Here is a 13,153-nt window from a genome sequence, read left to right as displayed (position 1 = left end):
GGCCTGGCCCTGTGCCTGAGCCTGAACCTGATGTCATAACAGATGAGCCTCCTTGGGGGAGAGTGTGGTCTTGGGTGGGGATGAGTACATTCTTCCGGAGTGAGGAATATAAGTAATCTGTGCCAGAGGGCAGACTGTAATGCCCACATTCTTTAACATTCCTTTCATCTAGAAGCAAAGTGTACATTCTCTCCCTTGAATCTGGGCAGGACTTAGTAACTCTCTTCTAACAAACTGAATATTGTAGGAATAATGCTGTGACTTCTGAGGCTACATCATAAAAAAGACAATGCGGCCCTCTCCTGGCCCTCTTCTGGGATGCTTCCTCTTGCAGTGAGGAAACCCAGGCAAGGTCTCTGGCCTTCAGCCCCAGCTAAGCTCCCAGATGAAAACCAGCCAGCAGCATCTGCTAGACAAGTCAGAAAAGAAAGTTTGAAATGGCCTAATCTAAGCTACTGTTTGACAGTCCAACCTCCATCTGAGTAAAACTACCTGAGAGATACTAAACCTGCTCTCTGAGCCCTTCAAACCCCAGAACTATGAAAGATTCTAACACATAACTGGAGTTTTGTTATGCAGCAATAAATAACAAAAACAATGTGCTATGGGCAGCTGAAACTAGAATGAAAAATGTCAATGAAATCAAGGAACATTTCTCAAGTTCACATAATTAGCAGGGAACAGAGACAGGGTCTGGATGCTATCAGTCTGGATGCAAAACCATTCTCTTTTAGCCAGTGATGAGCTAAAAGACATGACAGTGAGAGTAACTGAAACTAGCCTGCATTGAAAGTTTGCTACAAGCAGGTGCTATCTTCCACGGAGTAACTCACCAAGTCCTAAGCCTTATCACGACGCTATAAGGTAAGTATTGTTGTTAGCCCCATTTTAGAGTTGGGAACCTGAGGTACCACGATGTTAATTTACCCAAGGTGATAGAACTCAGCCAGTCACAAAATCATATGCACCCAATTGAAAAGTTGCCTCCAGAACATGCAGTCTTACCCCCCTAGGCTAATACCCAACAGAGTGATACTTCCAAAAAAATATTACACATGGGCTGGGGTTGTGGCTCAGTGGTAGAGTGCTCACCTAGCATGCATGAGGCACTAGGTTCAATCCTCAGCACCACAATAAAAAAAAAATAATGTGTCCACCTAAAACTAACTAAATAAACATTTAAAATATATATATATATCACATAAACTGCCTGGCGCAGTGGCACATGTCTGTAATCCCAGCGGCTGGAGTGGCTGAGGCAGGAGGATCATGAGTTCAAAGCCAGCCTCAGCAAAATCAAGGTGCTAAGCAACTCAGTGAGACCCTGTCTCTAAATAAAATACCAAAAATAGGGCTGGGGATGTGGCTTAGTGGTCGAATGCTCATGAGTTCAATCCATGGCAGAAAGAAAGGAAGGAAGGAAGGAAGGAAGGAAGGAAGGAAGGAAGGAAGGAAGGAAGGAAGGAAGGAAGGAAGGATTGCATAAACTAAAAAGGGAACTAAGGACAACGCCTTAGGAACTATGCCTTTTACAAGGTGGTCAAAGGAAGAAAAACCCATGATGGAATGATCTGAGAAGGTGGAGACAGGGAAAAGAAGCATGTGAAAGGCACATCAGAAAAACCAAATGTCACATTCCCCTTACTGGCAGGATCTGCAAACTACCTTCAATCTTCAAGTGTGACCAGGTCAACAGCAAAGCCAGCAATGAGACCCTTCCCCAAAACTCAGAATTGTTAGTAACAAACTCTTTCAAAGAAAGCAATCTTCCAACTACAGAATGAAGAGTAACATCTGTTGGATTACCCTCTGAGTCCTGTAAACAGAGCGATACTATTGCCCTTTCTATTCTTCCTCCTACAATGACAACACTTGCCTCTACTCTGTAATGATTAAGCTATTATTTAACTTTAGAGAAAAGAAAAGTAAACTCTTGTACCTACTTTAAAAAATATAGTTCGTGACCTTGGGCCAATGAAGACCTCTAGAACTCTTTGCCAACTTGATGTTTTCTTTAGACACAGCTCCCCAGCAAGCACTAAAGTTCTAAGTTATCCCTTCACAGAACTATCTAAAATCAATGCCTTTAACTTTTTCTCCTGTACATCAATCTCTGGACTGAAGGCAGACCATTTGCTGGAGGCCCCAGGGCTGCACTACCACCCAGAAGAAGCACAGAGCCCTCTTTGTGTGGGGAAAAAGGCAGAAGCAGGGATAAAGCTGGAAAACAGTCCTCTCAAGGGCACCGGTCTCAGCTCCAGCTCCCATTTGCCCTCTCAGCTAAGCACATACCATGCACAGTGGAAGCCTACGCCGATAATTTATATAGTGAGAAAGGAAGCAGCAAGCTTCCCTCAATCCAGGACCACCCATGTGCCTCCTAAAAATACAGGTTCTATTCTTTACAAGCAGCAAGGGTCTTCTCTCAGAGGTGGCCATATCTTGCTCTGCCCAGAGGGTAACTCCCAGTTCCACATCTTAGGGTCTTAGTATTGACTTGAGTTGAGCCCTGGAGGTGCCATCTGGGAGAAATCACTGTCAGTAGATGGCCAAGACAATGTCATGTTACAAAGGGAGCAGGAAATGTCATTAGCCTTTTTGGAGAAGGCAGCATCATATTAAATGATGCCCGGAAGAATGGGAGAAGACTTCACGGAAAACCTCGCATCTCATCCAAAAGAACCCAACCTGACAGATATGTGGGCAGATCTGTAGGGCGTGGTTCTACCCTCATCCTATGCCAGGACTCGATCCCACCTTCCCACTAGGTCTATCAATCTGAAGTTCAAGGAAGGGTTGGAAACTTTGTAGTAGGAATTTCTGGAGATTTATCTGATTCTTCAAATGGGGGACTGACGAAGGGCTATTGCCTTTTTGATGAGAGTGAGTAAATGAGCAGAAAGTTGGGGAGCAAGGTAGGGCAAAGTGGGAGAGGTGGAGCCTCAGGTAAGAGAGTCTCAGAAGCAAAACTCATGTGGAAAGTGTATGGAAAAGAAAGCAGCTGTGAGTGAGTGGTCAGGCAGGCCGCCCTGGGAAGCCCCAGTGTCCTTTGGAAAGAAACTCTCCACTTCTGGGCCTTGGTTTCACTCTGTGACAAATGAATCATATCATGGTCTGAGACTCCTTTCTTTCCTTTTTTTTTTTAATTCTTCCTTTCATTATCCCCCCCACCAATCAAATTGACCAACAACAATGCTGGGAAAGTTGCATTGGGTAGAGCTCTGCTATTTTCTCTTGCCGAGAGACAATTTCAACGCAACCTGACAAAACAGATCAGCTGCTTAATCCACCTGTTCCACCTTGAGGGTAACGAAACTCTCTTCTCTAGAGTCATGCAGAGCTATCCAGAAGGGAGTCATCCATTAGGCAGTGCTTGGGAAATGCAGTACTGGTCTAAGCATGTGTGTGAGGTGCTACACTGAGATCATTTTTGTGGCCACAGGCGCTAGTAGAAGGGACTCAGACTCCAGGAGGTTGAGTGCCAGAGCCTCCTATAAGGTCATGACTAGAGGTGTTCAGGCCTGGAAACTGGAAGAGAGCTCCCTCCCTCTGGAGAAGCCTGCACCACACTTCCTCCACCAGTATTTCATCCAAGCAGATGTGGAGAAAATGCTTCCTTTCAAGGAAATGGTAACAGAATGAACATGCCAAAGGAGGGACAATTGTATTAGCAATGATAAAGAAATGGGAAAGGAAATTAAATGAATAATACCATTTACAATATCATCCAAAAAATATTGAACACTTAGGGATGCATTTCATATACTGCTTATATAATTAAGAAAAACTCATAAGCCCTGCCTATCATTCAAGTCTGGTGAAAATATCACCCTAATCTACCTCTCCAGGCACCTCACCCATTTCTCCCTTTCCTTCTGTTATTTTGTCCACAAACATGCCCCTAAACTACTGAGATTTCTGCTTTCTTTATACAGAACTAATTTAATAAATCGATTTATCTCTCTTTATCCCAAGCTAACTTACCTTATCTATCTCTGATTATTGAAAGTCCATTTAAAACTACTTCTCCAAGAAACTTTCTTTAATTATCTAACCTGATATAACTTTTCTTTTTATTTGTCTTTATGTGGTGCTGAGGATTGAACCCAGTGCCTCATGCTTGTGAGGCAAGTGCTCTACCACTGAGCTACAACCTCAACCCAATGACCTTTCTTTCTTTTATGACTCTTCTGCTCTTTTCATAGTATTTATCATAGTCTAGGTTGAATACTGTTCAGTCTTTGTACTTATAAATTGTAAACTCATTGATGGCAGGTATTATGTCTGATGCAACTCCCCTGAAGTACTTTTCTTTCTTTTTTTTTTTTTTTGGTACCAAGTCTTGAACCCAGGAGCAGTTAACCCTGAGCCACATCCTCAGCCCTTTTTTAAATTTTATTTTATTTAGATACAAGTTCCCACTGAGTTGATTAGGGCCTCACTAAGTTGCTGAGGCTGGCTTTGAACTTGTGATCCTCCTGCCTCAGGCTCCCAAGCTGCTGGGATTACAAGTGTTCGCCATTGCAGCCGGCCATGTATTTTTTTTAACACAAAATATATATTTAATACTTATTGAATATTCAATATTCAAATATTAAATATTGAAGCAAACATCTAAAACATAAAATTAAGAGGAAGCTTTTTTGAATAATAGAAACTTTGGGTACCAAATTGCATTGCTGTCACAATAGAAATAATGATATCCTGACTTTTACAGCTATTTAGCCATGTGGTAACTGTGACCTTCCTTTCATTCAATTCTGAGAAATATAGTTCATCTTGGTTTCTGTTAATTGGACCAATATTAAGATCAAAATCAAATAAAGCATCCCAGCCTAATGGACAAAGATAGATCCTCGGTCTTTATAAAACAGTTCAGGGAAAGAAGGGATAGGGGAGCAAATGTCCTCAGCACAGGCAGGGAATCTGTAGAATGATAAAGAAAACCATAAGGCATTCTGTTTCTGGAGAGAGAATAAATAGTAATCTGACCATCACATCTTGGGAGGGGTCTGTGTTGCTAGTAGATACAGAAACCCTGTAAGATTCTTGTGCTTTGGTCACTCTAGAAACATCTAGGAGGGAAAATGAATCGTTAACCACCTCCCACCCACCTTCAGGAATCTGGCAGCACAATCAGGTCTTGAGCAGAGGCAGGCTCTGAAGATGGTAGGCCTCTGTCCCAGAGAAGGTCCCTGGAGAAGCTATTTGGCTCTCACTGAATGCACAAGTGGGAAGGGAATATGCTCATAGGCCAGAGCTCATGTGGCACACTCCCCCTGCAGAACTAGTCAGAGAAAGAAGGCACCTTAACTTAACCTCGTTTCATAATTATCAAAAACATCACAGCCGATTAGCAGCAACTGATCTCAATCAGTGTGAACTTGTCTTTTCATCCCACATTGGCAAAAGCTTGCCGGCTCTTTGCCTGGGTACAGCATGTCTTCTCCATGTTATCCTAATGCCTTTTAATCATCCTTCATGTTTGCTTAAGTTCTCACAGCTTTGCATGGCTCTCTAGCTCAGCACAATTCATCCATGTGTATTGTTATTATTAAAAGAGTTTCATTTCACATAAGACATCATTTTTCAAACCTGTCATAATTTAGCACCTCCCTGCTCAATTCATCCATTTTTCCCAGTTTTCTAAAGAGTTCCCTATGTCATCTCTTGAACTTCATAAACTAGAATTATTTCTATGTATGATTTCTGAAAAGTAAGTGATAAAAGAAACAAGACAAAAATCTTCATTCTACATACATGCATCCAAACTTAAATTTGGTGATGATGGAGTCAGATTTCTTTTACCTTTAGTCCATATTATACTAACAACACTTCAGACTTTGAAAAAAAGACTCCAAAACAAGTTGTTAAAGACTGTACAGGGGAAATTTCACTGATATTGACATCACCATTCCTTTCCCAAATCAATATTCAGAATTACTAAATGCCACAAAGCCAACAGGATTTAGGGGGTTAAGACTTCCTGCTGTTTAGATATTTGCACATTTACTTTTTCCCTACTTATCCAAATGGCAATTCCCCGATCCTCTGAAATTTAAACACTACCTTCAAGTCAGTTACCTTAAATATACTTCAAAACAGTTTTCAGATAGCTAAATCCCCCTGGACTCTCTTACCAGCTGCATATGAATATGGTCAAAATCAAACTCTTCATCAGTAACTGGGGTCTTTGGCTTCTGGATAAAAATCTAAGCAATTGTGCACTGTGGAATTTTCTCTTTCCATCTAAGGGAAATACTGTGACTTCCATATGGATGCTACTGTGAGATTAACAAGAGCATTAATCAGTGGGAGCTACTGAATGAACAAAGTTACAGCCCTAAATCTCAGTGACAAAACTTTGATTCTGTCCTTTGAGCATCTTGATGAAGATTCAACATGAAAAACTTCCTAATGGCAAAGTATCTGAAAAGTAAGTTGGTATTTTCATTCCTGATCCAAGATTATATTTGTGAAGTAGAGTACTAATTAAGGGGGAAAGAGCATCCTTTGACTAGATAACTCAAGGTGGAAAGAAGTCAGCTATAATTGGAGCCAAACAGTTGAAAATTTGGGTTAGGATATATATATATATATATATATATATATATATATATATATACACACACACACATATATACATATACACATACACACATATATACATATACACATACACACATATATACATATACACATACACACATATATACATATACACATACACACATACACATATATATAAACCTGGGAAGAATTTACCATAAAATTGGCTTAATGTAATAATTAACATTATCATCTGTTAAAAGGAAAATGAAAGATTACTTTGAAAAATGTTTTTAGAAAAATACACATTTTAGATAAATACACATTTCAAAAATGTTATTTTATAATTGCCCTAGAGCTGGGTAGCTAAGGAAAGGGATGAGGGAGACTTTTCTCTATGTATTGTTTTTTTTTCTTTAAAATTTTCTTTTTAGTTGTAAATGGACACAATACCTTTATTTTGTTTATTTGTTTTTATGTGGTTCTGAGGATCAAACCCAGTGCCTCATACGTGCGAGGAAAGTACTCTACCGCGAGCCATAACCCCAGGCCCTCATCATATATTCTTATGTACTTTCTGAATTTTGAGCCATATAACCAAAAATGTAAATACATTTTTATTAAAAAGATCAAATGGGGGCTGGGGTTGTAGCTGAGTGGTAGAGTGCTTTCCTGCCCAGGTGAGGCACTAGGTTGGATCCTTAAGCACCCCATGAAAATAAATAAATAAAATAAAGATATTGTTTCCATCTACAACTAAAAAAATAAATAAGCTTATAGTTATTAGGAAATAAAATTAAAATATCTAGATAACAGAGGTGAGGAGGAAGCACGCTTGCTTTGATTGGAGGCCACAAGAAAGTTAGTCCCCTAGACTGTCAATACACTATCCTCCCTAGATCTCAATTAGGTTGTTAGTTCAAACTAACAGTTGTTTTATTTTTGTTTAAATTTGGGGGAAGGGGAATGGTAATCTGTCTCTCTGTCCCCCAATTAAGTAGATCTTCTCTAACAAGAACTTTATTCTTACTGCTCAAATCCTATTAACTCTAACCAGCACAATGATTAAGCATATTGTGGTTATTCTAGTTGATAAGGACTCCTTGGGGGTTTGGAGGGGGAGGTTCCCATAGTGACAGGTAAAGACTATCATCAAACTCAGCTTTTTAGCCCAAGGCTTGGTGTCAGAGATCAGGGAGTTAAGGTTGTTTTAGCATGAATCTAGAGGCTTTCTTTTTTAATGTCTCTTGACTTCATTCATTCAAACAGCACTCAGGGAAAGTCCTATAAGCAAGACACAGTACCAAACAGGGAGGGTTGGGCAGGGGAGTCAGGACAAAGAAACCCTTAAAGATAAGATATTGTTCCTGCCCCCAAAATCGCATTCTGCAGAGGAAAGCAACTATGACAAGAAATGATGACATTAGGATGGCCATTCAACCCCACAATCTATAACCAAGTCTTGTCCTTACCACTAGGACTGGTCAGTTTCTAATCTAGTTTCATTTTCCCATCTTCAAGCTGAAGCACAGCTGGGTTTCCAGCTGGCTGGGGAAGAAAAGATTCTTTAAATAAATGGTATTTTAAAAATATGCAGTCGCTTTTGCTATACTGAATTTTGTGAACCACCTTCCTCTAATATATAATTCTGGGTGCCAAATTAATTTAAAACTCTCTTAAAGGGCTGGGGATTATAGGTCAGTGGTGGAATGCTTGCCTAGCATGTACAAGGTCCTGAGTTCAATCCCTAGTACAGCAAAATAATAACAACAATAATAATACAAATAAAACTATTCTAAAGAACGTAAAGTCTCCAAGAAATACACCTTGTTCATGTTTAACAACAAAATACACTATACACTGGAAAATAGCAAATGAGAAAGTCCCTGTGGAAGAAATGTTCTTTTTTTTTTTTTTATTGCTAACTACTGCATTTACTCAATAAGGAAAGAGCTTTAAAACATGTTTATAAGAAAGCAACAAGATGGGGTGTAATTATACCAAAATATATGCAACCATCTTTGAAAATGCCAGATTATTTGCAGAACTGGATTCTTTTATAGCATGGCAAAGAGTTGCTAATCCCTGCAAGGCCATCTAACTCCATTTCTTCTCCTTTTCACTGAATGCACAGAAAACACCTCCAAGTATGCAATCCTCTAGAAGTGCAAAGATTTTATTCAACTCTTTACCACCAGAGGTAGTATTTTTGGATAAATGATACACATGAGAGCTGTAAAAATGCCCCTCTGCATAGTGATGATATTTATCATTTGACAATATATTGTCAATGCAGCAAGACCCCCCACCTACCATTGTCCACCTTAGTTCACAGACTTAAAGTCAACATTTCACAGTTGAAATTAGCCATATAGGAGGACCGTTTAAAAGATGTGCAATGTGACCCCGCATTGATGCTACTGAGGCATTGCCAACTTTTAAGCACAAATACCTCTTGGAATCCAGACACACTCAGAGCAGGAACTGGCTAAACAAAGTAACAATTCAACCTCAGTTGCTCAATATAACAGCCACAACGACAGTTTCCAAGTGCCAGTTTCCCTATTTTGCAACGGGCAAATCTACTCCAAGGAGAAAATGTTCCCAGTGACCCTGTGGCCCAGAGGGCTTTCTTTAGAATAGAAAACAGAAAATGAATTTGTTAGCTATTTCCTGCTGAACATAAGGAAGGTGTTGTGGTTAGATAGGATGAGTTTGTTTCCTTATTTAATTATACTATTACAGTACCTGTTTTCTTTAACCACATGGTAGAAAATAAGAAAATGAAGTTAATATTCTTTTGTCATCACCAATTCCACAAGTCTCCTCTCACAAACAGGCCTTTTACTTTCTAATCCCCTTACGTAAAACTCCCCAAACTGACTCCCTGTTCACTATGAATTCAAAGCAAAATTTTTTGCATTCTAAAACATTACTGCCATACACATTCCTGCTCCTCTATAATTTATGATGTGTGAGGGCCTTCCCTTTACCAGTGATTGCAATCCTAAATTTATCTTTCTGAGAACTATACTACACATGCTATTTTAATAATATAAGATGGCCATGAACTAAAAGCAGACTATATTTCTGACCCTTATCTCTTTCATGATCTCTGCATTCAGTGGTTAAACTATTAAATGTTCACTAAAACCAACAAGGTATAACTGATAAGGCATATTGTGTTGGGAGGAGAAAGGAAGAGATGGGGAACAAGGGGACAGAGAAGCCCACTACTCTATGGGGATGTCTGACAATGACTGTCAGGTCCTCAGTGGCCCAGACTAGAGATCATGTGAAGATGTGCACTTTGCCTATCAGGAATAATTCAACAAAACCCCAAACAGAAGCTGTCCTTGAACAAGGTTCAGTAAATGTTTTTACTGTCTATTTCCCACTGCACAATACAGTTCCACAGATTCCCAAGGGATCTCAGACAAAATACTTACTAGAATAAAAAATTAGAAATTCTTAACTGGTCTCAACTTGTCATCATAAAATATTTAGGAACATAAAACCAACATTAAAAAACAGTCAACAATATTCCTTAGAATAATGTCAGCACCATAAACTGCTGTTATCTCTGAAGTTTTTTCTCTCCTTATTAAGACACTGCCAAGATTCTTCTCATTAAAGTGATCGCAGTTTAACATAGTGCCTAGATATACTCCCACAACTAAACTCCTAAAATTTGCCTCTTGAAGGTGCGGGGGAGGGAAGCTTCCAAAAGTCAAAGGCATTAATCTAGAAAGAAGAGAGCAGCAAAACTTCCAATGAGCTGTTACACATATTTTGCTACTCAAGGCTATCTACACTAACCAGATTCAATTGGTAAACTGGTAAACATACCAACGTCTCTAAGAATCCAGGTCATCTATGGAAATTCAGTGATTATACAGTCCAGAGTCACAACAAATGCCACAGATTCAGCCTGAGAACAAAATGAAACCCCAATATGAATAAGCACAGGACAGGCTGACAGAATACTCCAATGAAGGGACAATTCAGTTTAAATATCTTACTGAGAAGTAAGTACTGGATTCAGGGTCAAAAAGAAAAAGCTCATAAACTGACATTTCTTTGACTTCCATTCTCGGCTTCAGGGATCTCCAGATTCAATGATTTGTTTCAAATCACCTGCATTCTTGTGCAGCACCCAACATCATGAAGATAAGAGATGCAGTGGATACATCCGGCCAGGAAGATGTCAAAGCTGAACTTACAGCATTCAGCAGAAGTAAGTTACTCTATTTCATCATCATCATCATCCAAAGCTCTAGTAAGATCCTCCAAAAACCGCTAAAAGAGGTGTCTGCTAGCGGTCCTGGAGGTTTGCTGCTCTACCCGCTCGGCAAAGACAGGCAATCACCATAGAGGGGGAGAAAAGGAGCCACAAGGAGGACGGAAAACAGTAGCAGAAAAAGTCCAACTCTGCCTGCGCCAGCGGTGTGGATGGCAGAGCAGCGAGCCCCGGGAGAGGAAGGAGGGGGCGGGGGATCATTCCCTAGGAGAACTTGTAAGCGGAGGCCTTTACAGCCTGAGAGTCTGCCCAGCCGATCCTGCAGACCCTGCCAGCCTGGGCAAGGCAGGCCCTTGAGAGCAGAGCGGGCGAGGCCTCGGAGGGTCACTCCTGACTCACTAAGCCTCAGGCCAGCACCGCCCGGACCTTTTCGTGTTTCTCCTTCCGCTACTGGGCTATGATGGCAGCTTTCCAGCTCCACATGCCATACATCAGCCGCAGATCCCAGCTGGCACAGGCCGGAGCCTCCCCCCAGGCCCCCGACCCTGGCACACTTTGAGCCTGATCCTACTTCTCCTCAACCTCAACCCCCTCACCCACCCATGCCAGGCGCCCTGCCCAGGGGGGTGGCCCCACCCCCTCCAGCGGCCGGACGCTGCCAGGCCTGGGCACCTGCAGCACCTCCCCGCCCCACCCCCATTCTCCATCACCTCTTCCCTCCCCCCTTCTCCAGCAGAGGGAGGGGGCAACTCACCGCAGTCAGTGCACAGGATCTTGCCCACCTCTTTCTTGAGGTTTTTGCTGTTGGTGTCAAGGGGGGCAAAGGCCGTCTTAAAGACTAAGGGCTGCTCCGTGGGCTCCAGGAAAAAGATGTAGCGCTGGTTCCTTTCGAGAGGCGCACAGGAGCCCACGCTGATCACCTGCTCGCGCTGCAGCCCCCCACTCCGGAGCGGCCACTTGTCCAGCACCTTCACGAGCGCTACCCGACCCGTGGCGGGCGGCTCGCGGGTGCTGTTTGAGCTGGAGCCGCCGGCCGGAGCCAGTCCCTGTACCTTGCCCTCCACCACCACGGGTGCCTTGTATGCCTGGTCCTGCACAGACTTGAGGCTGGGCGAGTAGCAGGCGAGCGACACACCGAAGAGCAGCATGGAGAAGCCGGGGGCCGGGTCGCGCCTCATGCCGCCGGCGGCTGCGACTCGCGAGCGGGCGGTGGCTCTCTGGGCTGCGGGGCTGCGGGGCTGCGGCTGTTGCTGCGGCCGCGGCTCTGGGGGCGCAGCGGGACGGGAGATGCTGCTGCTGCGGCGGCGGCGGCTGCTGCTGCTGCTGTCGCTCTCGCTGCTGCTGTTGCTGCTCCTCTCGCTGCTGCTGCTGCTGCTGCTGCTGCTGCTGCTGTTGTCGCTGTAGATGCTGCACCGAGCCTTCTCCAGTGGCGGCGGCGGCAGCGCTGAGCAGCAAACCTGCCGCATCTGGCCAGGCCATTTGGGGGGCTCCGCCGCTCAGCCGCCGCCGCCTTGGGAGGGGAAACAGAGCCCGCTGGAAAACCGGAAACAGCGTAATGTTAGCGCCCCGTAGCCCTCCACCCGCAGCCCAGGGAGGTGGCCCAGCTAGGGCAGGGGGCAGGAGGCAAGCGGGCCGCGATGCGCAGCGAGGCGCAGCGCAGCGCTCCCTCCCTGCGCGCCAGGACTCGGAGGAGGATGCGGAGGATGGGACGCCCGCCCACTTGCTCTCTCGCGCCCCCTCTACCCCCGGACCGAGTGGAGAGCGCGGCTTCTGCAGGGAAAGCTTGGGACTGTACTGCTTTAGTGCCCGCCTTCAACCCGCAGGGGCACGGGAGGAATCGTGCCACCCTTTGATCTTGGGATTTATCGGCATGACAGTGGGGGTAATGCGTGAGGAGAGGATGGAAAAGAGATAGTGGCTTCTGACAGCATCTTTTGAACATGGGAGTAGGACACAGGGCATGTCCCCTGCCTTTGGCCATCGGCTGTAAGAATCAGGGAGGTTGCCACGGGTCAGGATGGTGCGCCGTCCTCTCACCTCCTGAGCTGTCCCCTTCCCTAGGAGGACCCTGGAAGTGGGCCCTTATACGAGCCCACGTGCTCGGCCCTGCCACCGCCTGGTGAGTGCTGGATATTCGAGTTGAGGCGGGGAAGGATCCCAGCCCCATCATTTTATAAAGGGTTGGGGCTGCCAGGAGTCTTGTCTCAACGTTGAGGACGCTTAATCAGAGGTGGCTGTTGGAAGAGGGTAGTTTCCAAAACTCTGGGCTTTCTCCAGGAGTCAGGGAGAATTAAGCTGCACGCTACACAACCCCATTTTTTTAAGCAGCTCCCCAAGGGAGATGGGTGTCCCTTGGGAGTCTCT

General features: G+C 43.8%; 1 protein-coding gene across 5 annotated transcripts in view; it reads right to left on the bottom strand.

The window, feature by feature from the left end:
• Nrg2 (neuregulin 2) overlaps window positions 1-12,255 on the bottom strand; it is a 181,836-nt gene extending 169,581 nt beyond the window's left edge. For all 5 annotated transcript variants that reach the window (XM_027927820.3, XM_027927819.3, XM_027927821.3 and 2 more), the window contains exon 1: window positions 11,544-12,255. In XM_027927820.3, the coding sequence (XP_027783621.3) occupies window positions 11,544-12,255 (712 nt within the window). The remainder of the gene's footprint in view (window positions 1-11,543) is intronic.
• Window positions 12,256-13,153: the final 898 nt, after the last annotated feature.

The sequence above is a fragment of the Marmota flaviventris genome, chromosome 5 (assembly GCF_047511675.1).
Source record: "Marmota flaviventris isolate mMarFla1 chromosome 5, mMarFla1.hap1, whole genome shotgun sequence".
Classification (NCBI taxonomy): domain Eukaryota; kingdom Metazoa; phylum Chordata; class Mammalia; order Rodentia; family Sciuridae; genus Marmota; species Marmota flaviventris.
This window is presented reverse-complemented; position numbering and strand designations above follow the sequence as displayed.